This window comes from Candoia aspera, chromosome 6 (assembly GCF_035149785.1).
Source record: "Candoia aspera isolate rCanAsp1 chromosome 6, rCanAsp1.hap2, whole genome shotgun sequence".
Taxonomy (NCBI): domain Eukaryota; kingdom Metazoa; phylum Chordata; class Lepidosauria; order Squamata; family Boidae; genus Candoia; species Candoia aspera.
The window spans coordinates 61,963,083-61,988,006 of NC_086158.1; the positions used below are offsets into that span (position 1 = coordinate 61,963,083).

Sequence of the window (24,924 nt, forward strand, 5' to 3'; positions counted from 1 at the left end):
GAAGTCAATTGAAGTTTGGGCCCTAATAGACTCCGGCTGTTCCAGGTGCCTAATGCACCCGGACGTGGTTGCTGATTTAAATCTCCCATGCTTTCCACTTCAGCACCACATAGTTTTTACGCAATTGGATGCTTCGGCAGCGGGAGGGGGCCCGGTCACCCAATTCACTGGAGAAGTGGTGCTGCAGTTAGGCAGCCACCGGGAGAGACTGAAATTTGTTGTGGCACTGGTGGGCCACCCTTTAGACATCTTGGGCATTCCGTGGCTGGTACGAAGGAACCCCTACATAAATTGGGAAACCAGGATGATCATGTTTATAGATGGCTTCTACCAAGCACCTACAGGGGAATGAATTCCCTGTGCTGCAGTGAGGAGGGCAGTGTCTACAACCACACACCTGGCTGCAGCGGCCCTAGAAGGCTTGCCAGACAGGTACGGGGAGTTTGCAGATGTGTTCGGGGAAAAAGAAGCAGACAAACTCCCACCCCACAGAAAGACTGACTGTGCGATAGAACTGGTCCCCAACACACCTTTGCCAAAGCCCAAAATTTACGCAATGACCCAGAAAGAACTGGCAGCATTGCGGGAGTTTGTGGACAAGAATTTAGCACGAGGCTTCATCGAGCCCGCAAACTCGCCAGTTGGAGCCCCAGTCTTGTTCAGAGAGAAAAAGGATGGGACATTAAGACTCTGTACGGACTACCGCAGATTGAATGCGGCTTCCATATCCAACAAATATTCTTTACCCCTAATCAAAGACATATTAGCACATCTGGCAAAGGGGAAAATATTCTCCAAACTGGACTTGCGAGAAGCCTATTTCTGCATACGCATACGGGAGGGGGATGAGTGGAAGACGGCTTTCAATTGCCCACTGGGATCATTCCAATACAAAGTGTTACCGTTTGGTTTGGCAGGGGCACCAGGGGTATTTATGCAATTGATTAACAAGGTCTTGCACGACCACTTGTTCAAGGGGGTACTCGTGTATTTAGACGATGTATTGATATATTCTGAAACTGAAGAGGAGCACGAACGCTTGGTTAAGCAGGTGCTCAGGAAACTCCGCAAAGCAGAGCTATTTGCCAAGCTCTCTAAGTGCGAGTTTCATAAATCTCAGATAGATTATCTGGGCTACAGAATCTCTGAGAGGGGCATCGAAATGGACCCTGGGAAAGTCCAGGCCATCCTGGCATGGGAGCGCCCGTGCACTAGGAGGCAACTACAGAGTTTTCTCGGATTTACAAATTTTTACAGGGGGTTCATCAAGGGTCTAGCAGAAATCGTTTTGCCCCTAACTAATTTACTCCGCACCAAGGGTCTGGGAGACACGCACAAAGCACGAAACCCAGGAGCGCTACTTAACTGGACACCTGAATGCCAAAGGGCTTTTGATCACCTCAAAAGCCTGTTCACAGAAGAACCGGTTCTCCAACACCCCGACTCCACCAAGCCCTTTGTAGTTCAAGTAGATGCCTCCGATTTCTCGATTGGGGCGCTCTTGCTTCAGCGGGATTTAAATGACCAGCTGAAGCCTTGCGCGTACCTCTCCTGCAAGTTCTCCGAAACAGAACGGAGATGGCATGTATGGGAGAAAGAGGCTTTTGCCGTCAAAGCTGCCTTAGAGGCATGGCGACACCTCCTGGAAGGGGCCACTTGCCCGTTTGAGGTCTGGACGGACCACAAAAACCTGGAAGCGCGCAGTACCCCGAAATGCCTCAGCCCCAAGCAGGTTCACTGGGCACAGTTTTTCAGCCACTTTGATTTTAAGCTGAAGTTCATACCAGGACGAAAGAACTTCTTAGCTGACGCTCTCTCTAGGCGGCCCCAGGATGCCAGTCAGGCATCCGACATTGTAGGTACTGTGTGGACCGACACACAGCTGGGTTGCCAAGCTGTCACGCGCAGCCAAAATGGAACGCAGCTCACCCCGGCACAACCGCCCGCAAGGGGAGGGAGACGCATGTCAATTTCATCGCAATTGCAACAGCAGTTCGTACAAGCCTTAAAAACGGATACATGGTTGCAAGCAAATAAACACAATGTTTCTTTTGCAAACGATTTGGCTTGGAAACAAAATAGCTTGTACGTGCCGGAGCAATTGTGAGCAGAGGTTCTGAGCCATTCTCACGATGACAAAACGGCAGGGCACTTTGGTTTTGTGAAAACACTGCATCTGGTAAGGCAACAATTCTGGTGGCCTACACTTAGGAGGGATGTAAAAGAATATGTTGCTGCTTGCCCTACGTGTTCTATGGCCAAGCAAAAAGCGGGGAAGCCCCAGGGACTATTGCAGCTGGTAGCAAGCCCCTCCCACCCTTGGGAGGAAATCTCAATGGACTTTATCATAGACTTGCCACCCAGCCAGAGAAAAACGGTCATCTGGGTGGTTAAAGACTACTTCTCGAAACAGGCACATTTTATCCCATGCGCCTCCATTCCCTCCGCTCAACAGCTGGCACGCTGTTTACAAATTACACGGTACCCCCTCCCGCTTGGTCACAGATAGGGGTACACAATTTACTTCTCAATTCTGGAAGGCATTTTTGAAGTTAATTGGCACCAAGCAGGCATTGTCCACTGCTTGGCACCCCCACACGGATGGCTCTACGGAGATCCTTAACTCCACCCTGGAGCAATTTTTGCGTTCCTTCATAAGCTACCAGCAAGATGATTGGGTAGACTTACTCCCCTTTGCTGAGGTGGCATATAACAATGCAGTGCACCAGAGCATGGGTCACACCCCCTTCCGGGTAGTCTATGGTCGAGACTTCGTTCCGATCCCGGAGTTGCCACAGCCAGAGGCCCCGCCTTGTTCCCCAGATGACTGGGCGGTGCAGATAGCCAACGTCTGGCCAATCATTCAGCTGGATCTCTCCAAAGCCCAAGCAACCTACAAGAGGTATGTGGACAACCACAGCGCTGCGCAGCCAGACTTCAAAGTGGGAGATAAGGTCTACCTCTCCACTAAGTTCATTAAGTCTCCGCAGCCCTCAAAGAAGTTAGCCCCCAAGTTCATTGGCCCGTTTCCAATAGTGGAAATAATCAACCCGGTAACTTTCAAGTTAGAATTGCCACACAACTTGAAACACATACACCCGGTGTTCCATTGTGCCTTACTGAAACCGGTTACCTCCTCAAAGTGGCACAACGAACCCCCCCCCGCCTCCTCCCATCATGATCGATGGACAACAGCATTTTGAAATAAAGAAGGTTCTAGATTCCCGAAGGCTACGGGGCACCCTCCAGTACCTGGTCCGCTGGAGACATTTCCCCCATCCTGAGTGGGTGCATGCTCGGGATGTCTCAGCGCAGCGGCTTGTCAAACGCTTCCATGAAGCGTATCCTGCCAAACCGGCACCTTGAAGTTTTTTTTGGGGGGGGGCAGTATGTCATGTCCCCCGTTGCAATGCATACATGCATCACAATGGGGAACATGCCTTTCCAGAGAAGGGAAGGAAAGAGGAAGGAATTAGTGATAATCCTTTAAGCACTAAAAGACAAATACCAATAAAGGACAAAGGAACCATACCTTTGCCCTGACCCGAGAAGCCATCATCCTATCTCCCTGACATCTCTGCATTACCCTGGGGAACACACCTGCGCCGGACACAGGAAGAGGACAGAGGTGATCAGCGCTAATCCCCCCGATCGCCCATCGAGACTCCGGAATCGCACCCTGATCGCCCATCAAGACTCCGGATCAGGACTTTGGGACAATGGGGGGTGGAGAAGGACCAGGTCCGCACTGCGGTTATTTACCGGCTACCTCGCACACCATGTGCTCATTCCCGTCTTTTTCTGTGTATGCATTCTATTCCTAATAAACCGGAAATCCTTAGCCCTGACTAAGTGAGTCTGTGTCTCTTTGGGAATAAGGCAACCATCACACTTAACCAGGCATAGGAGTCTAGGTTCCAGCCAGTTTCTTCCATAGAATGACTCTGTGAATATGATCAAATGCTGCACTAAGGTCAACAAAGGTGCCATACAGCTGTTTTCCTGCTGATGTGTACTTTGTTATCAGATGATATAGAGTAATGCAATTGTCTATGGTAGAGCACTCAGGCCTGAATCCTGCCTGTTCTTCTACTAGACGTTTCTTCTCATACACCCAGTCATACTCTACATAGGAGATATGTGGCATACATCTTAGCCACTATATTAATTAGGCTTATAGGTGTATAATTTCTGGGGTCTCCTTTGTCTCCTTTTTTTGTATATAGGGACTACAATAGACAATTCCCATCCTACAGGAATATAACCGGTGTTATTTATATGAGAGAATAGGCCCTCTAGTAATGGGGCCCACCAGTCAATATATGACTTAGAAAGCTCAGCAGGCAGAAAGGCCTTGCCCAGTGTCTTGTTAGATTTTAGAGAGTGTAGGATATGTTTAGTTTCTGCCACTGAGACTGGTGACCAAGCAGGCAGTTTGTTTAGAGAGGGAAGAGGTTAGATCTGGTGAGCTAGATTATTTCTGGAGGACAATTTATCTGTTATTTTTTTTAACATGGAACAGGGATTAACACAGCTGACCAGCACATTGTTGGAACCTTCAGTAGGTGAGGAAATCATTTTCGCCCAAGTCTGAGCACACTCTGAACTATCCACTAGGAAACAGGTTTGCAGGTTTCCAGCTGCCATTAGTGAGGGAAGCATTCTGATCCCTGCCTGCAAGCTGATAGTCACTGTTAATGCAAAAATTATCTATACTACATTTTTTCCCCTTTAGGGAGTATAATTTTTATTCCCAAGTGCAAATTTTGCCTCTGCTATGGACTCATTTGTTTCTCTAAGGCCATGCTAGTGCCATTACAGGAGTCAGGAAAATTCTGAGCCTCAACAGCTGATAACTCTTCTTCCCTCTATTATTTGAGTTCTGCGTTCCAGTCTATTCTCTGGCTGCAGAGCAGCCGCCATCATTATTTTTCTGAAATGCAAATTCTGGTCATTATATTTGTGTGTGTGTGTGTGTTTTTTAGCATGTCAGCACAGTTTTTACCAATAATGGACTGCAAATTTTAATTCCAGTGCTTTGCATTTAGGAAAGAAAAAGTGAACCTTGCAAATGCAAGTTGCAAGATTATAAGCAGGAAAAGGTGTAGGATGCATCTTGCAAAAGGCCTCAAAGCCCTGGAGTCAACCCTGTATCTTAGCTCTAATCCCTCTGTACAACTCCAAAGTACTAAGTATTCTTTATAGCTCCCTATATGTCCAGCTGATTCCCAAATTTAAGAAGATTGTTTGGCTACAACTCTCACCATCGTAAACTATTATCCTCTTGTCCAGGGGGACTACTGGTTGTAAGCTCCAATCATCTTGCAAAGCTAATTAGGAGCAACCAAAGCAATGCACCTCAAAAATCAGAGTGATGCTCTTGATAAGATTGTTATGCTTTCTATAGTTATGTCCACTTATGTTCACTATCACAGAATGCCATAAACAGGAAATCACTGAAATTGTAGATGAGACTTGTTCATGTTCTTGGTTCAATAAAATAATCCGTCTTTTTAGATGTTTAACCTGACTTTTCTGTAATAAGGCACTTGAATTACTGAATCCACTCTGTGTATCCACTCTCCAGACAATTAGTTCCTTTGTCCATTTATTCAATGAATTTCCTCATACCTAATTTGTCTTTGCTTTCTTTACCTCATACGCATAAGCCCCAACCTTACTGATAGCATTTACAGGCTTTTTTTTAAGGAAGAAAGAGGCATTTTGATAAAACAGTTCCTTCTGTGCTAATGGGGTCCAACTCTTTTGAATGAAGTACATGTAGCAGGATTGGCGATTTGCACTAATGCGAAGGAGATGAATTGAATTCCTATTTGTCCAACCTTGGATATTTATATCTAGCACTTTCCAAGCAAATTCAGAAAATGTAGCAATTACTTCTGCTTCTGTATGTGCTTCTTCAGCATGTATTGTTATGAGAGAGGAGGAAAGAATGCACTGCTGCCTGAAACAGAACGTGTAGCATGACAAACACCCTTATGATAGTTTAGTTCCTAAAAGTGATTAGCTGTTGGGGAAGAACAGTCACTCTTCATGTGAGCAGGGCTGGGGCTTGGGGAACTTATAAGGGCTTGCTTTTGTTCTGCAGTGTAGCAATCCTATTTTAGGATTTACTCTACAGTTTTCATTTGTTCTCCACCTCAAAACAGTAGATCACGGTACATCAGTTTTTAGCAATTATGATCAGAGGGAGACATTTTTTGAGTTATTTTTGCCACAAGGTAGAGAGTGCTGTTGTGGCTTTCAGTTATGTATCTCTCACATTCTGCAACCTTTCTTTCTCTGCTTCCTGATCTTAAAATAGGCCATGTGAAAAAGTCTCACGTAATGTTCTCTTACAGGATTTAACTGAAGAGTGGGCTTTATTTTACCTGAGAGAGGATTATATAGAAAATATCAGATGTTCACTTAGGCTACCTTCCACATAAGCCATAAACTCTTCTTTAAAACATGTCTTCTCCTTTGGAGTAAAAACAAAACAGTAAAATTTATGAAATCCTCTACTACAGGTAGTCCTCACTTACTGACCATTTGTCAGTGACCATTTGAAATTATGGCAGTGCTGGAAAAAAAACCCTTATGGCCTACTTACAACCATTTACAACCATCCCTCAGTCACGTGATCACCATTACAGTCAGTACATGTTGCCCTAAGCCTGACCTGTAATTTTTTCATTTTTTCCCCCTTGCAGAGCTGAGAGATTGGAGAGAAAGGGATTGCGCAAAAGTAAGCTGTTTGTTCTTCTACACATTGAAAGCAATGAGATTGCACCAGCGGCTGGGAGCCACAGGCACACTATGCAAACAGCTTATAGTACTCTCTTGAAATCTCTTTTTCTTTAATCTCTCTACTCCATTGTCATGGTCACTGTCCTAACAGCCAGGAAACACGCTGAGACAAGGAACTGGTCTCTAATGTTTATTGCTAGTACATAACAGGAATCCTAACAAACTGAATAAGCGTGGGAAAAACCCAGACATATAAACCCCAAAGGTTAAGGCGGTCCCGATCTGTGTCTCTTTGAATGGCTGACCAATTCCTCAGTGCTACGCATGCGCTTAACAGTCTGGATGGGAGCCCCCTGCTCGCCATCCTTACTCATGACAGTCACCATTGCGATGTTCGCTCCATCGTAACGGTTCGCATGCCAGAGTGTTGATGTATGTTCCTGGCTGGGAGGGTGCTGCTGATAAACCTTGTACGGGGAGATGTGTGGGGCTGTGCCAAGAAGGAATGTGTTTGTGTTATCTCTTAAATGTCAAGGTCTTTTTGCCCGTCGATCAGCAGAGCTCGTTAGGAGCACCTGGGAATGTGGGATTGTTCTGTATGCAAAGGGGGGGTCGTTGTTGGAAATGGAGCTATTTAGTTTGAGTTTAGGCGCACTTTTCTCATTCTCAGCTTTCTCTCTGTTTGCACCTTATTCTAAATAAAACCAGACCTTAAACTTAGATTTGGAGTCTGAGCATTTTATTTGAGTAGGGCAATCGTTACATCCATGAGGGAGGTGAGAAGAAAAAAAGCAAGCAATTTCTGTAGGCAATCCCTCCTTCACCTGACATTTAACAGAATGGAGAGATTGGAGAGAAAGGGACTTCAAGAGACTAAGTTGTTTGCATAGCACGCCTGTGACTCCTAGCCCTGGGCTGTGGCACGATCACATTGCTTTTGATGTGTACAAGACAGTAACCAGACACCCGAGCATTCCAAAAAGCAGGGGAGTGATTAGAAGGCAAACAAAAGCAGAAGGTGTGAAACTGAGTAGCCTTGTCTCTTTCCAGCTAAAAAGCACAGTCACAGCCATGTGATTTCCCACTTAGCGACTGCTTTGCTTACCAGCAGAGTTGCTGGTCCCAGTTAGGGTTGTTAAGTCAGGACTACCTGTACAGCCTTCTCCAAACTGGTGCCTTCAGATGTGCTGAATGTTTTAGTTGAGCTCATTAGCTATTAGGGCTATGCAAACCATTTACAAGGCTTTCTTCAGAAAGGAATTAAAAGTTCCCTCTCAATCTACTTCTTAAGATATTGAGGCACTGAATCCTGTGGAAGACTCAAAAGAACCTCTCTGAAGGCCTTCAGATGATGTATTGCAATGACTATGAATACCCAGCTGATATTTCTGCCAGAATTGCTGCTGAAATGGGATGGCTCCCAGGACTGCAGTTTTGCTTAGGTGGCAATCTTGTCAGAGGTGGACACACATGTAGTCAGTTGATGTGGGAAGGTGTAACAATCCCAGTACCAAGATTTTAATCTTAGAAATTCTCAAGACAGTCCATTAGGAAGCTTAAAGAATTCTTCATTAAAATCCAATTAACACAGGAAAGTTGCAAAGCTCTGAATAAGGTTTTGGCGCCAAAACATTGAAACTAAATCATTCCCCGTGACCTCATCCCCCTTCCCTCCTCCCTGTCTTGCAAACAAGCTGTTTCTCACTCCTAACCTCCCCCTCCCAGATCGTTAGTTCGTTAGAGTGATGTAGAATCCAGGCGTTGTCTTATCAGCAGCTCGTCCTTGGCTCTAAGGCTCACAAAGGAATGTCTGCGGCATGAAGGAATGTCTGTGAAGCTGACAGGGGTTTGCTCTTTCTCTCTCTCTGTTAATGTGTGTAGCAGGCTTAATGGCAGGCGCGCAGAGGGAAGGGAGCCTGACAGAAGGCCCACAAAGTGGTTGCACTGGCATTTCACAAGCTCTGGCTCAGTGCTTCTGGCAGCAGGTTCTGAGGGAAGCTTTGACTGCTTTAAGAAGTACCCTCAGACAATTCAGACGTTCTTCAATATTTTTTCTCCTTAGTTGCCATTTCATTTCTGCTGGCTCATTAGGGTGCTACTGATTATATGTAGCTTTTGGGGATGATGACATATGCAACTGTTGATCTTTCACAACCCAGTATAGGGCCATTTTAGTTCTAATCACAATGGCAGAGAATGCCTCAAACATATGCTTTTCTTCCTCCTTATGTCACCCAGTCTTCCTTGTGGCCAAGAATGACAAATAATGTCTAATTTCTTGAATTATTTTTTATCACAATCCCAGTTACTTTACTTAATACTTAGAATTAATAATTAATAAATACTTGACATTTGTAAACATTATCAATCAGTATGACTGTGAAGCATGAATGTTAATGATAATTCAACCATTACTGTTCTTTAAGCCTATAGCTGAGAGTAGGACAAAGAAGAACAGGTTTAGGCTTAACCCCAGTAAGACAGAGAGGCTGTCGGTTCTGAAGCCATGCAACCCTGGGGATATTCCATTTTTCACCCTGGACAGTGTTTTGTTTTGTCCCTCCCCCCCCCTTTTTTTTTTTTTTTACTAATTGGCTCATAATTTAGAGGTCCTTCTGGACTCACAGCTCCTGCTGTAAAAGCAAGTCGCAGCTGCAGTCAGGAGGGACTTTCCACCTCTTCATCTGGTGTACCATTTATGACCTTTCCTGCATCAGAAGGCACTTCTCACAATCATTTATACCTTATTCACCTGTCATATGGCCTACTGCAACATGCTTTACACAAGGCTGCTCTTGAGAGTCACTTGGAAGCTACAGCTGGTCCAGAACACAAAGGCTCGGATATGTGTAGTTATGAACACACCTAACTTTGCCCATGGAACTCTACTTTGAGAACTGCACTGGTCACCAGACAACTTTCAGCTGCAATTCACAGTCCTGGTTGTCATCTTTAAAGCCATTTATGGTTCCATACCTGGATATCTGTGGGACAATTTTCTACCAATGGATTGCCTTTCTCAGCTCTATTGAGACTTAATGAAGTGATAAAAACTTGATTAGTTCAACAGGCCTTTGAGATGGAGACATACTCATTTAGGTCTTCCCTGTTTTATGAGCATTTCTGATTATTGTTAGCCTTAATTTGATGAGGTATTATTATTTTTAGTAATTATTTTATGATTTTATTATTAGGTTGACCTTTCTACTGTTTTAATCCTGTTTATGTATAGTAGAACTCAGAGCAGCATATAAACCTAGTGAAATAAATCAATGTGGAATGCTGTGTTTGGGGAAGTGTACTTAGTGTACACATGTACATTTGGTTGTTTCCTGGAATTAATAACTACTCCTTTTACCAGTGAGTTCTACACAAATCACTCATAGGGTGTTTTTGGGGCACTCACTGTCTTTCAGTCCTCCCTATCTTACAGAGTTATTGTAGCAATAAAATTGAAGAAAGCTTCCAAACCATGAATAAATTCTATATTTATACTCTAAATCCTTTGTACCATTATCTAATGGAACAGTGGTTTGACTGACCTTAATTATAGTGAATTTATTTTGCTGTTATTTGGCATAGTTGTATTCCTTTGTTCATCTTTTACAACCTATGTTATAAAATAAATTCTAAATAATTTGTCATATGTAAAAAATCAATCCTATATATTTACTCAGAAATAAACCCCACTAAGTTCAGTGGGGCTTATTCACAGAATCACAGCCCAAGTAATCTTATAGTCACTGAGTGATTAAAATCTCTCTTTTATATATGATTATTTATATTAATTAATCCATGTCCTCTCTTTTCTTCCCAGTTGATCTACAGGAAAAAAAATGAGACAGTAGACAAAAATAAGTCATCTCTAATTACATCATAATCGTCTCTCTTATTTCAGCTTAATTTAGAAAATCAACCTTCTGCATATGATTAAATATTTAAGAAGCTTCACAATGTCGGTTTAGGGAGAGAAAGAGAGGTGGTAAAACAGATATTGCCTACCACTGCAGTAGTGTTTAAGGCTGAATAGTTCAGCTTCTTTTATAGAAATTCTTAGCTTCAAGGCTTATGTTAAGAAAAATAAATACATGGGGAAAAGTCAGACTGCCATTTCTCTTTGTATAAGTAACAGCAGGTTTGGGATCATAAATATTGCTCCATTCTCCTGGCAGATGAATAGGGCTAGCAAGATCCATGTAATGGCTTGTCTCTAGTAAGAACTAATAAGCACTGCTTAGAAAGCATTATTGATAAAATTATCCCTAATGCAAAGATCCTATAGAGTAGGATTCCAATGCTGTCTCATCTCATTAAGATTAAAAGGACATGGGTTGCAAATATCCATTTTAATGTCCCTGTATTACTTATACACATAAATTAAGCTAGTGACTAAGTGGCAGGTTAACCTATTTCAAAATATTAGCCATCAACAGACATCAATCCCAATTAGAAACTGTGGTTCCCTCAGGACATAAGACTGGAAGGATTACAAGTGTTTTGGGTTCTGGGTTTAAGAAAAGTTCAAGGGTAGATGTCTTTCTTATAATATGGTTCTCTGAATCCTGATCCTGCATAATACTGTATGGCTGGTGTCTCCTTTGATTTCTTTTTAGTAACAGTATCAAGTTATTCTTGTGGTGGTTTTCTTGGATACCCATCAGGATCATTTAAAAGTCCATTTTATCCTTTAAACTATCCAAACAATGTGGACTGTGTATGGGAAATACAAGTTAAAAACAATTTCCGAATAACACTTTCATTCCGAAATATTACGTAAGTGAGGCTGTTTTTAATGCATGTGTCATGATACCAAGAGTGGTTTATTAAAATATATATCAAGATGAGTATGAATTATAGAGCATATTTGGCAAAATGCAATGGGATTGTAGATTTGAGACAATAGATTTGGCTAGGGATATCTAGTTAATCCATGGTAGACTTTAGTTCTATTTAAGGATAGAGAAATAGGTCCAGGCTCCACACATGGAGGGGACCTCATCCAAAATTTGATCCAGCATTTGAAATGTTTGACTGGACCAATTTGTTTTTGTTTAAGACTGTGAAAACAACCAGTTAATATATACTCTCAAGATTCATTTCAGTAATTCCTATTTACTGGACTATAGACCAAAATCAGCTGAGGAAAAAATATTGAGAAAGGATGCTGTGAGAGAGCTGGGGAGGAGGGCTTAAATCAGCATCCAGTCCTGGGTTTCTCAAGTCTTAAAAGGTCCTGTTAAACCCAAATCCTCAGTATTTTTTTTTCTTTTAAAGGGACAAGGGGAACTTGCTTAATATAACTTTCTGGAAGAGGAGAGAATTTCTGGAGTTTTACACATTCCAAAATATTTTCTCAGAAAAAGTCCATCCAGTTCCATATTATTGGATTAATATGTCAGTCTTATATAGTCAGATTTTGTACAGTACATTACTGTTTTTATTTAAATGATTGTTATTTATTTATTTATTATTCAAATTTAGTTACCACCCATCTCCCCCAAAAGAGGGACTCTGGGCGGTTTACAATAAAATCAGGCTCTAAATATAAACATTAAAATCTCATAAAAACAGTTATTATAAAATACAGTAAATAAATATAGAATCCAAGAAGGTATAAAATCCAGACTGGTGGGAGGGACTCTAGGGTGTGAGCCACCCCCATGAATGGTTATTCACTTTCCCGCCCCAGGTGAGATGGCAGAACCAGGTCTTCAATGCCTTCCGGAAGGTCAGGAGTGAAGGGGCCTGCCTCACCTCCGGGGGCAAGATGTTCCAGAGGGCGGGGGCCACTGCAGAGAAGGCCCGTTTCTTGGACCCCGCCAGATGAAATTCTCTTATGGATGGGGTCCGCAACATGCCCTCTCTGGATGATCGGGTGGGGCGGGCCAATAATGTAATGGGGATGAGTTACCCTCAGGTAACCTGGCCCCATGCCATGTAGGGCTTTAAAGGTGATAACCAACACCTTGAATTGGACCTGGAAGCAAACTGGCACCCAGTGCAGCTCGCCCAGCAACAGTGTTATATGTGCCAACCTAGGGGCACCAAAAATGGCCCGCGCAGCTGCATTCTGGACCAGCTGAAGCTTCCAGATACTCTTCAAGGGTAGCCCCATGTACAGCACATTGCAGTAGTCTATATGGGAGATGACCAGGGTGTGAGTGACTGTTCAGAGGGCTTCTCATTCCAGGAACGGGCGTAACTGGCGCACAACCCAAAGTTGCGCAAAGGCCCCCCTGGCCACAACTGCCACCTGCTCTTTGAGCAGGAGTTGTGAGTCCAGGAGAACCCCCAGATTACACACTGAGTCTGTCTGGGGCAGTGCAACCCCATCCAAAACATGACAATTTCCCGGAAGATGAAGCACCATCAATCCAAGCCACTCCATCTTACCAGGGTTCAGTTGAAGCCTGTTACTCCCCATCCAGACTCCCACAGCCCCCAGGCACTGAGAAAGGGCAGTCACTGTATTACTTACCTCACCCAGGATGGAGATGTATAATTGGGTATCATCAGCATACTGATGATACCTCATCCCGTGGTGACAGATGATCTCACCCAGTGGTTTCATGTAGATGTTAAATAAGATAGGAGAGAGAACTGAACCCTACAGCACCCCACAATGGAGGGATTGAGGGTTGGATCTCTCCTCTCCTATCACCGCTGACTGGGACCGGCCCTGGAGGAAGGAGGTGAACCAGGAGGAGGCCGCCCACCCTCAACTCCCTGAGCCGTCCCAAAAGGATACCATGGTCGATGGTATCGAAAGCTGCTGAGACGTCAAGGAGAGCAAGGATGGATGCACTGCCTCCATCCTGCTCCCACCAGAGGTCATCCATAAGTGCGACCAATGCAGTTTCTGTCCCATATCCTGGCCTGAAATCTGACTGAAAGGGGTCCAGATAATCCATTTCATCCAAGACTCTCTGGAGTTGCAATGCCACTACCTTCTCAACCACCTTCCCCAAAAAGGGGAGGTGGGAGACTGGACGAAAATTGTCCAGCACAGTTGGGTCCAGCAATGGCTTCTTGAGGAGCGGGTGCACCAGTACCTCTTTAAAGGCAGCTGGGAACACATCCTCACTCAAGGATGTATTTACCATCGCTTGGACCCAACCACACATCACCTCCCAAGCTGCCTTCACCAGCCAGGAGGGGCATGGATCTAAATGACAGGTGGTGGCATTCACAATCTGGAGGATCCTGTCCACTTCCTCGGGTCCAACAGGATCAAACTGCTCCCAGATAACAAGGCTAAAACATTCCCTCGGCATCTCCTCAGTCCTTGCTTCACGCATGGAGTCCAATTTGGACCGGATCCGAGTGATTTTATCCTGCAGTTGCTCAGAAAACTCTTCCGCATGGCCCTGTAGGTGGGTCACTGGGCCCACCTTCCCCAAAAGGGTACATGTGATCTTAAACAGGGCTGTCAGACAGCAATCTGCGAATGCAATAAGAATGGAGAAATACTGCCATTTCGCTGCTCTTACCACCACAAGGTAGGCCTTAATAGCAGCTCTAGCTTGAGTTTGGTCATATTCGGTCTTTGTCTTCCTCCAGCAACACTCTAGGCATCTCTTAAGCCTCTTCAAAACCCTCAGCTCCTCCGTGAACCACAGGGAGTATTGGGTTGGATGAGGCAGGAGAGGCCGCATAGGCACGATCCTGTCCAAGGCCCTGGCCACCTCCCTATCCCAGGCAGCAGCCAGGGCCTCCGCTGGACCATGCAGCAGATTCTTGGGTACAACCCCCAGCTCCCTCTGAAACCTCACTGGGTCCATCAGTCGCCGGGGGCGGACCAACCGAATGGGTCCTGCCTCCCTGCGGAGTGGGGTGGCGTAGGAGAATCTCAGGGCCACCAGGGCATGATCTGACTATGACAATGGGGATAGATGCGGCTCTCCCCTCAGATTACATTGCCACTGCTCCGACAAGAAAACCAAGTCCAGAGTGAGACCACTGTCTCGAGTCGGGTCCCGGATAATCTGGGACAGGCCCGTGGCTGCCATGGTACCCATGAACTCCCAAGCCGCCTCCAAGGCACGCCCCAGGGAAGGCAGATTGAAGTCCCGCACAACCATAAGTCTGGGGAACTCCACCGCCAGACCCGAGACGACCTCCAGCAGCTCAGGCAGGGACATTGCTATGCAGCAGGGAGGCTGGTACAGTAGCAGTACTCCCAACTGTTCTCGGGAACCCAACTTGAAGAACAGGGTCTCACACCTGGCCACTTGTGAGGCAGGGTCCCTGAAGGCCACCAGAGACTCTCGGATGACAACAGCCACCCCTCCTCCCCTAACCTGGTATCTCGGCTGGTGCCACACCCGAAACCCAGCTGGCACATTTCCGAGAGGGCTACCCCCCCTTCTGAGCCCAGCCAGGTCTCGGTGATACATGCCAGGTCTGCCCCTCTTCTGCGATCAAATCACATATGAGGGGGGCTTTGTTGTTAACTGACCTGGCATTAAGCAGCAGCAGCCGGAGACCAGGGCCCTTAAGGAACTGCTGTCCAGGGCCTGCGTCTGAACTTGGAGGGCTGGAACATGCCACCGGCAGTAGACACTGGGGCTGTCTTCCCCGAAGATGGCCCGCCCTCCAGTTCCCATTATAAATAAGCATCATGTCTTTATCACCACCACCAGCATTAGCACAATTGATTGATTGATTGATTGATTAATTAATTAATGGTCACTTCACCGGCTGAAGAGCACTGAGAAAAATAGTACCTTATATGAATTGTGAAATGCTAAGTTTGAATAGCAGTTTGTTTTGTCTCCTTTTACTGGGTCTAATCCCAGAGAGAATTTTTAGTACTTAAGACACAAAAAGAAAGCTTCTGTCTTGGGGTATCAGGGTAAATATATAACTTGCAGGTTAACTATATAAAAATTATACTCCTGTTTTGCTTTCCAGGCTAGAAATATGTGATAGATATAGATGCCCATGTGATTATGTTGAAGTCTGTGATGGGCCACTCCATACTGCCCCACTGCTTGGGAGAATTTGTTATGGCTCCTATCACACCTTTACATCAACTTCCAATATGATGACGGTTAAATTCCACACTGATTTTAGTGGAACAAGAGGAGGCTTCCTTGCAAACTATTATAGCATCTCTGCAGATCAAAACACAAGTAAGTATAATTTTTTCATTCCTTTTTTCATTTACTGGCCTTTTGAATATTATATTAGCTTAGAATTGCATGAGAGTTCTTAGAATAGTCTTAGAATAGTCTCCCTCCTGGCACAATAAGACACAATTTATTTAGTTTTTATTCTTCATTTTGGTATACCCTGATGGAGGGTTTGTAAGGTAGAATATCTTTTGAACAAGATGTCTATAATCATGGGCAATGGCACATAGACAGTTAAACAAAAAGTGAATATTCTTGGAAAAAGGAGCTGTGAGCATTGTAGTTCCAAATAGCTAAGATTTATATTCTGAAGTGGTTTTCATGTGATCTAAGATTTTCAGGCTGTTTGCTGTACTATGATCATAATGTCATGAAAAAGTATTGCAGTTCAGATTAATCAACACAGTATTATTGATTATCTTGAGATTTCAGTATTCACACTTCAGACCAACATCTGCTGGCACAATCAGTATTTTTATAGCACCTCTATCATTATTGATCTAGATAAAAAGGATCCTTATATTGATTGTTTCACTTCAAACAGGTTGATGCCGATACTATTACGTATTCAAATGCAATCTCAGTAATTGCTCCTTCACAAAACTTCGTAAGAAGGATGCCAGATCTTCTCGTGCATGTCAGCTGCAAGATGCTTGAACACACTTGGGTAGAAACGATGTATATCGCTCAGCAAACAAAGGAGATCAATGAAACACAATATGGCCAATATAGTGTGAACCTTCCATTTTATGACTCATCTGTGTCCTAACAGCCAGGAAACACGCTGAGACAAGGAACTGGTCTCTGATGTTTTATTGCTTGTACATAACAGGAATCCTAACAAACTGAAGAAGCATGGGAAAAACCCAGACATATAAACCCCAAAGGTTAAGGCGGTCCCGATCTGTGTCTCTTTGAATGGCTGCCCAATTCCTCAGTGCTACGCATGCGCTTAACAGTCTGGATGGGAGCCCCCTGCTCATCATCCTTACTCATGACAATCTGCATTCTGGAATCCAGTGAATGATGTACCTTATTATGTTGCATTAAGTCAGAGGTTATATTTGCAAGCTTATCTCTATAGCTCCGATTCCAACCTGCAGCTGTTTTTGGATACTTATATAGCATCACCCTACTACAGTGATTTTACAACCCTAACTTACGATATTATCGAGAATGGGTAGGGACTTCATCTTATTTCAGGTTATTTGGTTTTGTCGGAAAATGTGGGGGAATACATTAATTTTGATTGCTTTTAGTTTTCCAAACACACCTGTGGTATAGTTATTTGATACTTAAAACATTGTCAGCCCCACTAGGTAGACCAGACCAGGAAAAATATTCACAATCCCATTTCAATTGTGTCTCTATGTCAGTATGATTATCTTCTTCTTTTGGAGTTTGCACATAACATAATTCTAAGAATAAATGCCTCAATACATAACATTATGCCTGATCAAAAGTGCTAGAAAGGGTGCACTATTATACCAGACTATATCTAATAGGGAGCAATTTGTAATAAATTTGGAATCTTAGGATCATTCTTAGCTTAGAAATTCTCCCTCATCCCAAAAGAAGAGAATAGTTGTTCATCCCTAATTTGTATTAAGGTTTCATAGGGGAAGCTCTGCTGAGGATGCACTTTTCCTCTGGATTTGCTATGTGGTGATCCACAAAAGTGCTGGATACATCATTCCCATCTACCAACTTGCTTCCTTCATGATGCAGAACAGAGGAGAGATCACCTAATGTCCTACTTTCCATCTCTATTCTGCTACTGTTACGTACAAAAAAGTTTAAAGCTGAAATAACCAAAGGCCCCTCACTTTGGGACCGTCCATGCTAATTTACCAGTAGCTCTGAGTCCAAGTGCTCTGGAAAGTTCTGTGCCTTTTGATATAGAGATACAGATAGTGTAAATTCCCACTTGTTCATCTCTCTCTCTCTCTTTCTGCTTTTGCCTACCTTTTCCCTCATTTTACCAGTTAACTGTTTCTAATATTTGCTGATGTTTAATACATAAGCATCAAGCTATATTCTTACTAGCTGAATTGAATGCTCTGGGCGCTTGCTTTGATCTGGATACAGGGACTGACTGGGAATGTGCTGAGTGCAGACTAAACTGGAAATTACCCAAGGTCACTTTCCAACAGAGAAGACACTCTTAGTACACAGTTACAGATTTCCTCCCTGTTGTCTCTTGTCTGTTGATGCGTTATATTATGGGGACGTAACATTCTTCGTTACGTGATATTAAAGCAGTCAGAATTTTAGAGAGCTTTTACTGCTCTGTTTTGGATGGGTGGGGGAGTGAATTGAAATTGTTGTAACCCCATTCTGAAGATTGTTTATCGGTGAAAAGTGGGCTAGAAATTTTATAAAATTCAGTTGCGAAGTTTCATACTGCATTTCTGCTGCTGCTAAGATGTGAGTGAAGCAGAAAAGGACCACTACCAACAACTAAACAGTTGCCAAAAAGTAACATTATTCATTATAAAAATTAAAGAGTAGAGTAGAGTAGAGTAGAGTAGAGTAGAGTAGAGTAGAGTAGAGTAGAATAGAATAGAATAGAATAGAATAGAATAGAATAGAATAGAATAAACTTTTATTGTCATTTCGTTATACACCAAAGTGTACATTAAAATGAAATTTTGTTGCAATTGGCTTGAGCGATAAAATAAGAATACCATAATCCCTATAATATATAACATATAATACATATTCTTTACCATTCCACTCCCCTAATCTTTACCCCTAATGAATATCACCGTCCTACATACAACATGTAGCACCATGAAGTAAGAGGGGATTATTAAGAGTTCAGGAGTCGAACAGCCCAGGGGACAAAACGATTACCTAATCTAGCTGGTCTGCACCCAATGCAGCAGAACCTTTTCCCAGGGCCACAACCAGGGTCTGTGTCACCTGGGGCAAACATGGATTCCACGCCCATTTTGGCACCCCCCCAGTGCTCATTTTGGCACCCCCCCAGCGCAGCGCCCAGGGCACATGCCTTGCTTGCCCCCCCCTCTAGTTGCAGCCCTGTCTTTTACCAGAGGAGAACAAACCATAATAAGGGTGGGAGGGGTCACTGAAAATGTACTAAATGTAACTGATTATAAAAACCATATTTAATAAATGTAACATAATGCATATCTAATGTGTGTATACACACACACGGATATATATTATACTATAATATTATGTAACACAATAATGTATGTATAATATAAACAGCTATTTTATAAACATTATATAAAGATATTTGCACCATTTATGAGTGCTGCAGACATTTGGTGTTCATGTGTTCCATGCTGCAGTTCCCTTCCCTGAAATTATACAGGCGGCATATTGCAACAATATTGTGTGTGTGTGTGTGTGTGTGTATTGATAATTATGACTCAGCCCAAGCTGTTAAACTGAACTACACAGACCCTATACTGTTGCATTTCTGTTGGAGTTTGGAGATCCTTTTCTTCCTTGGCCCCCAAGTAATACTTAGTCACTTGTCTGAATTCAGCACATCACGGTTTCAGCGACACAGTCCAGGCACAGCTCACTTGGGCCAACAGATTTAATAAAAGTCAAAAGTACTGATAATGAATTGGATTTTTCACTATAAATTCATTCTATTAATAAAACAGCAAAATCAACCTTCCCGATTACTTTTCTTCTGAAAACAATGTCATTTAAAAATATTATTAATGGATTACTAATTAATAAATTAGTAATAAATAGTAACTAATAAATTAGTAACTATCAAAAGTTTGCTTTATTTAAAAAATCCTTCTCTGGCTGGATTAATATATTGCTGTTTTTAAAATAGGTACATTTAAACCAGGAATATGCAACCTGAGATCCTCAAAATGATAGGAGGCCCTTGAGCATTACATGTTTTCCCCACAGTCCATCACTGTCATTTTTAATTTAAAATGAATTTAATTTAAATTAAATTAATTTAATTTAAAATGAATCAATTTAAAAACATATTCACTATATTTAATTTACATCAAGCATACGTGTCAATTAAATCAAATCAAATGTAATTCTGGCTTTCCTTGCCCACTACATCCTGGAATACAGTCTGCAGCATGCTGCTAAGGGCCATTTGTGGATCTTGACCTTGAAAACATTTAATTACAGCAATATATTTATTTCCTTGAGATTAAAATCAGAAGACACTCAAATGACATGGGTTGCAGGTAGCTTTTTTATTCATTATTCTAAAACAAAACCTCTGCATTGTTCCTTGTTCCTGGTAAATAGTTGTGAATCAGGGTAACTGTGTTTTGACAAATAATTTGGCAAGTACTTTGGATAGTCTTTTTCACGAAAAGTTAAACTTAAGGTTTTACTTGTTTTGACCTGGCATTACTTCAGTTTTGAATTGACATTATAAAGGTTAAGATGACATATATCTTTTACTTTTCTTGTGAAAGCAAAGTTTTAAAAAGAACAGTAATATGCTGAACATCACTCTGAATCAGTGGCACTTAATCAGAGCCAATACAGCATGTTTTCAGGTTGGCAAACCAGATCATATTTTTTATGCGCAACATAACCATGGTTATGGTATTCTTACTGTCTAATGAGATCAAAGACACTAAATCATATAGGGTAAATTTGAAATCTGCCATGAGTGGAACCAGACTTTATTGACCTATCTTTGTAGTTTTCTCTGGACAATATGGAAGGCTTTGCTTTCTTCTTTACTTCACACCCTAGCCTACACCTATTTCATGATGGTCTTGTCATGTTTTAGGCAACCATTAAAGGTCTCTCATTCAAATATTAACAGGCTCAACCCTGCTTAGCTTTTTGAGATCAGTCAAGCTTGGCTAGTTTTTTCCACTTAGCTTAGCAAAAAGCAGCCTAAGAAGATTAGTCATCTTCCTTTTTTTCTGGTCTAAAACTAATACAAATTAGTTTAATTGGATGGCATTTGCAGTTACAGTAGTGATTTTTTTTTCTTGCCAAAACATGTTCAGCATGTTTTTAAATGCTAATACTTCAAGTGTGAGAAATCAATAACATACTCTGTCTGAACCAGCCTTTCTCAACATTTTGACCCTGGAGGAACCCTTGAAATATTTTTCAGGCCTCAGGGAACCCCTGCACATCCAGGCTCAAATATAGCCACAAGTTACAAAATTATTATATTCATTTCATGTGTAGGCCTGTATATATGCATTAACTGTGCTCTTAAACTAAAAATAAAGAATGAAACTTACCTCTTTAATGTGAAGTTGCCTGAATTTGAAATATGTTTTTAAATAAATCATGATCTCCCAGGGAACCCCTAGTGACCTCTTGCAGAATCCCAGGGTTCCATGGATTGAGAAACCATGGTTGAGAAATCCTGGTCTGAACATAACAGGTATGTTTTGGGGCCAGTGGCATCCCATGGAATTGGAGGGGTATTAAAACATGCAAGATGGTGGTCCAGCCCCTTTTGTAATGTGTCAAATGCATAAATGCCATCTTTCCTGTTCTGACTTCCTCTCCCATGTGAGGATACCAGTGTTGGACCTCAAGTAGAGTGCCATTTTTCATATTCAGTTGTCTTAAGATTTACTCAGAGTAAGCTCATTAGTTGGGCATGGAAATAAGTGAATCCAACTGAATGTATGTTTTCTTCAGCATTATTCAGGATGTCATTTTTTTTCAACTTTCATATATAGAACATTCGTTGTATTTGGAAGATATTTAATGTGGAAATTATGGGAAAGGAATTTTATAAATAAGAATATAATAAATACAGTAACTGGAATGCTAATTAATGCCAATAAATCATCCTCCATTTTGTTTTCATGCAGGTGTGTTAAAGAACCTACTTACCAGACTCATTACTCACCATATAAAAACATCCTTCGCTTTTCCTTCCAAGCGTTTGCCTTCATGCAAAGACACTCATCAGTTTACCTTCAGTGTAAAGTGGTGGTTTGCAGAGCCTATGACAATTACTCAAGATGTAACCGGGGTTGTCTGCTTAGATCTAAGAGAGATACAGGCTCCTATCAGGAAAAGCTAGATGTGGTTATTGGACCAATTGAAGTTCAGAAGGATGGCATTCAAAACAGAAACTTTGGTAAACTGAAGCAACTCTTACAAAGTTCTTTAATGGGTTTTAAAAATGAATCAATGCCGCTTTCAAGATGATAGAGCAAGTAGCATGAGAAATTGGGAGAATTGCTAGAAAGCAAGATATAATTTGAAATTACTGTTATAACTACCATCCTGATTCTCACTGCTATCCGGTAGCATTCCTTGCTCCTGATAAATAATTTTCAATCAGACTATGTGAGTATGGCCTTATGATTAATTGACCATTATTTTCTAGGGTGTTTTTCAATCACAGTTCAAGCAGATGATGTATCATTTTTTCTTCTGATTTTTTGCAGAAGCAAAGCAAGAAGCCCAAGAAAATTTGGCAACTCATGATTCACATGTACCTTACACTGTAGCTGCCGTTGTCCTTGCAGTTGTTGTCATGACTCTTGCAGGAATTATTTTGAAAAACAAATGGAAGAGACCAATTCCATATGAGATAATGTGAAGACTTAAAATCTTGGGCTACAATGCAATGCCCAGTTAATTGATTAGAACTAATTATTGGATGGATTGTGTCCTCAATAGCAAGATCAATATTTCTGAGATATATTGTCATTCCTGTGATTTATGTTGATTTTGCTTTTACATTAAAGTTAAGAACTGGAAAATAAGGATTTGAAAAATTCATTAACTTCTGTAATAGGTGCTTGAAGAAAATGCTTATTCCCCCCCCCCTAAAATGAATGGTATCTAAAAATACATGCTGACTGGATTATACAGGTTATCATGAACATATCAGTGTAGCTAGATTCAGATCAGATATATGTATAAAGCTACAGCCAAATAAAAATGATCTCTGTTTAAGATTCCCATCACTCTCTTTTCAGTTATTATCAATTAGAGGTATAGTGGGCACACATTTCTATGGCCAGTTGCCATGCTTTTGAACACCCTGTCCTGGGGTGAAGTAGAATATCTGAAGGGATGGGGCTGGCATTTCATCCCACATAATGTGGTTCAAATGTCTCTTCAGGCCTTCCTAAGCTATAGTCCAGGATGAAGGTGTGCAGCAAGCACCTCTGTTCTCCATATACAGTTTCACTCCAGTAGAAAGCTATGTTTCTGAAAGTTCTACATTTTTTATCAAGTTATCTCTAGTCTGGCTAGCCTAACACTACCATCAATTGGGGAAAAGGTTTGAAAGGCAGGTCATATTTTAATTATAACTGTATGATATGAGAAATATTTATGTGGGTTTGTAATTGTACTGGCAACTAGTTCCCATTAAGCAAGGTAGAAGTTGCAACCAGTTTAGCTGATATTTCCACGTAGTTCTCCAAAGTGGCCCAGCCCGGAATATAATAGTTCAGCTGGGAGATTCTTAGTCAAGTACAGTTGCAGCAAGAAGAGCTTGATGTATTTTTGCTCACTCTCAAGTCTTTCTAGTGACTCAAAAAACATCAGGACAATGAGTCTAATGATTACTTCCCAAGGAAAAGCATGTCCTGGCCATTCAAATCTTTTGCCAAGAGTTAGAGTCCAGCCAGCTATTCCCTCAAGGCAACCCATAGGGCCGTACTCTTCACAGAACACCAATAGGAAAGCTGGAGTTAAATGAAAAGTAAACTGTAAAACTCTTTGGATTATGAAAAATCTGTGTTTTTATAAATCGTTTTCCAAATTATGTTCTGCAGTGTTATGGTTGTTTATTCAGCTTGCTAAAAAGAAGAGATACACACATTTAGATGCTCCTAGGCCCTGATGGCTGAAAGCGAAGAGGAATTGAGGAGCCTTATGATGAAGGTGAAAGAAGAAAGTGCAAGAGCTGGCTTGCAGCTAAACCTCAAAAAAACCAAGATGATGGCAACCAGCTTGATTGATAACTGGCAAATAGAGGGAGAAAATGTAGAGGCAGTGAAAGACTTTGTATTTCTAGGTGCAAAGATTACTGCAGATGCTGACTGCAGTCAGGAAATCAGAAGACGCTTGATCCTTGGGAGAAGAGCAATGACAAATCTCGATAAAATAGTTAAGAGCAGAGACATCACACTGACAACAAAGCTCCGCATAGTGAAAGCAATGGTATTCCCCGTAGTAATATATGGCTGTGAGAGCTGGACCATAAGGAAGGCTGAGAGAAGGAGGATAGATGCTTTTGAACTGTGGTGTTGGAGGAAAATTCTGAGAGTGCCTTGGACTGCAAGAAGATCGAACCAGTCCATCCTCCAGGAAATAAAGCCAGACTGCTCACTTGAGGGAATGATATTAAAGACAAAACTGAAATACTCTGGCCACATAATGAGAAGACAGGACACCCTGGAGAAGGTGCTGATGCTCGGGAGAGTGGAGGGCAAAAGGAAGAGGGGCCGACCAAGGGCAAGGTGGATGGATGGTATTCTAGAGGTGACGGACTCGTCCCTGGGGGAGCTGGGGGTGTTGACGGCCGACAGGAAGCTCTGGCGTGGGCTGGTCCATGAAGTCACGAAGAGTCGGAAGCGACTAAACGAATAAACAACAAAACACTGGAATATAATCCATAGCACCCCTGGGAGAACTAGTCAAAGTGACACAACAAGGATGTTACAGTAGGTGCAAAGTTGAAAAGGAAGAAATTGCTTTATTTCTCCTGAATTTAGATCTGTATACTTTTAGATAGACCTTGGTCCAGTAACTGTAGAATTTTCATAAACAGAAAAGCTACTACATCCAAAATCTCAGTGATTTCTTAAATGTAGAAAAGGAGAATAAAAGCTCAGGCTTCATCCTCCCCTATTCTCTACCACCCGCTTTGAGACTGAACTCATGGGAATTGCGTGTATGATGTAATTTCAGAAGCAGCAGAAGTCCTGCTTCAAGAAGCAGAATATCTCTTTCCATTGTGATGCGCTTAAGGCTAGTTCTCCATGGTTTGCTTTACTTAATTGGTCCCCTCCTTTTCACTCAACAATCAACCTGTTAAAACATATTATGCATATTGACAACAATGCAC

General features: G+C 42.2%; 1 protein-coding gene across 1 annotated transcript in view; it reads left to right on the forward strand.

The window, feature by feature from the left end:
* The window catches only part of DMBT1 (deleted in malignant brain tumors 1), a 294,810-nt gene that overhangs the window by 131,456 nt on the left and 138,430 nt on the right, over positions 1-24,924 (forward strand). Inside the window, 3 exon segments of the mRNA XM_063307816.1 lie at positions 1,909-1,933; positions 13,458-13,483; positions 14,352-14,372. Of these exon segments, the coding sequence (XP_063163886.1) occupies positions 1,909-1,933; positions 13,458-13,483; positions 14,352-14,372 (72 nt within the window).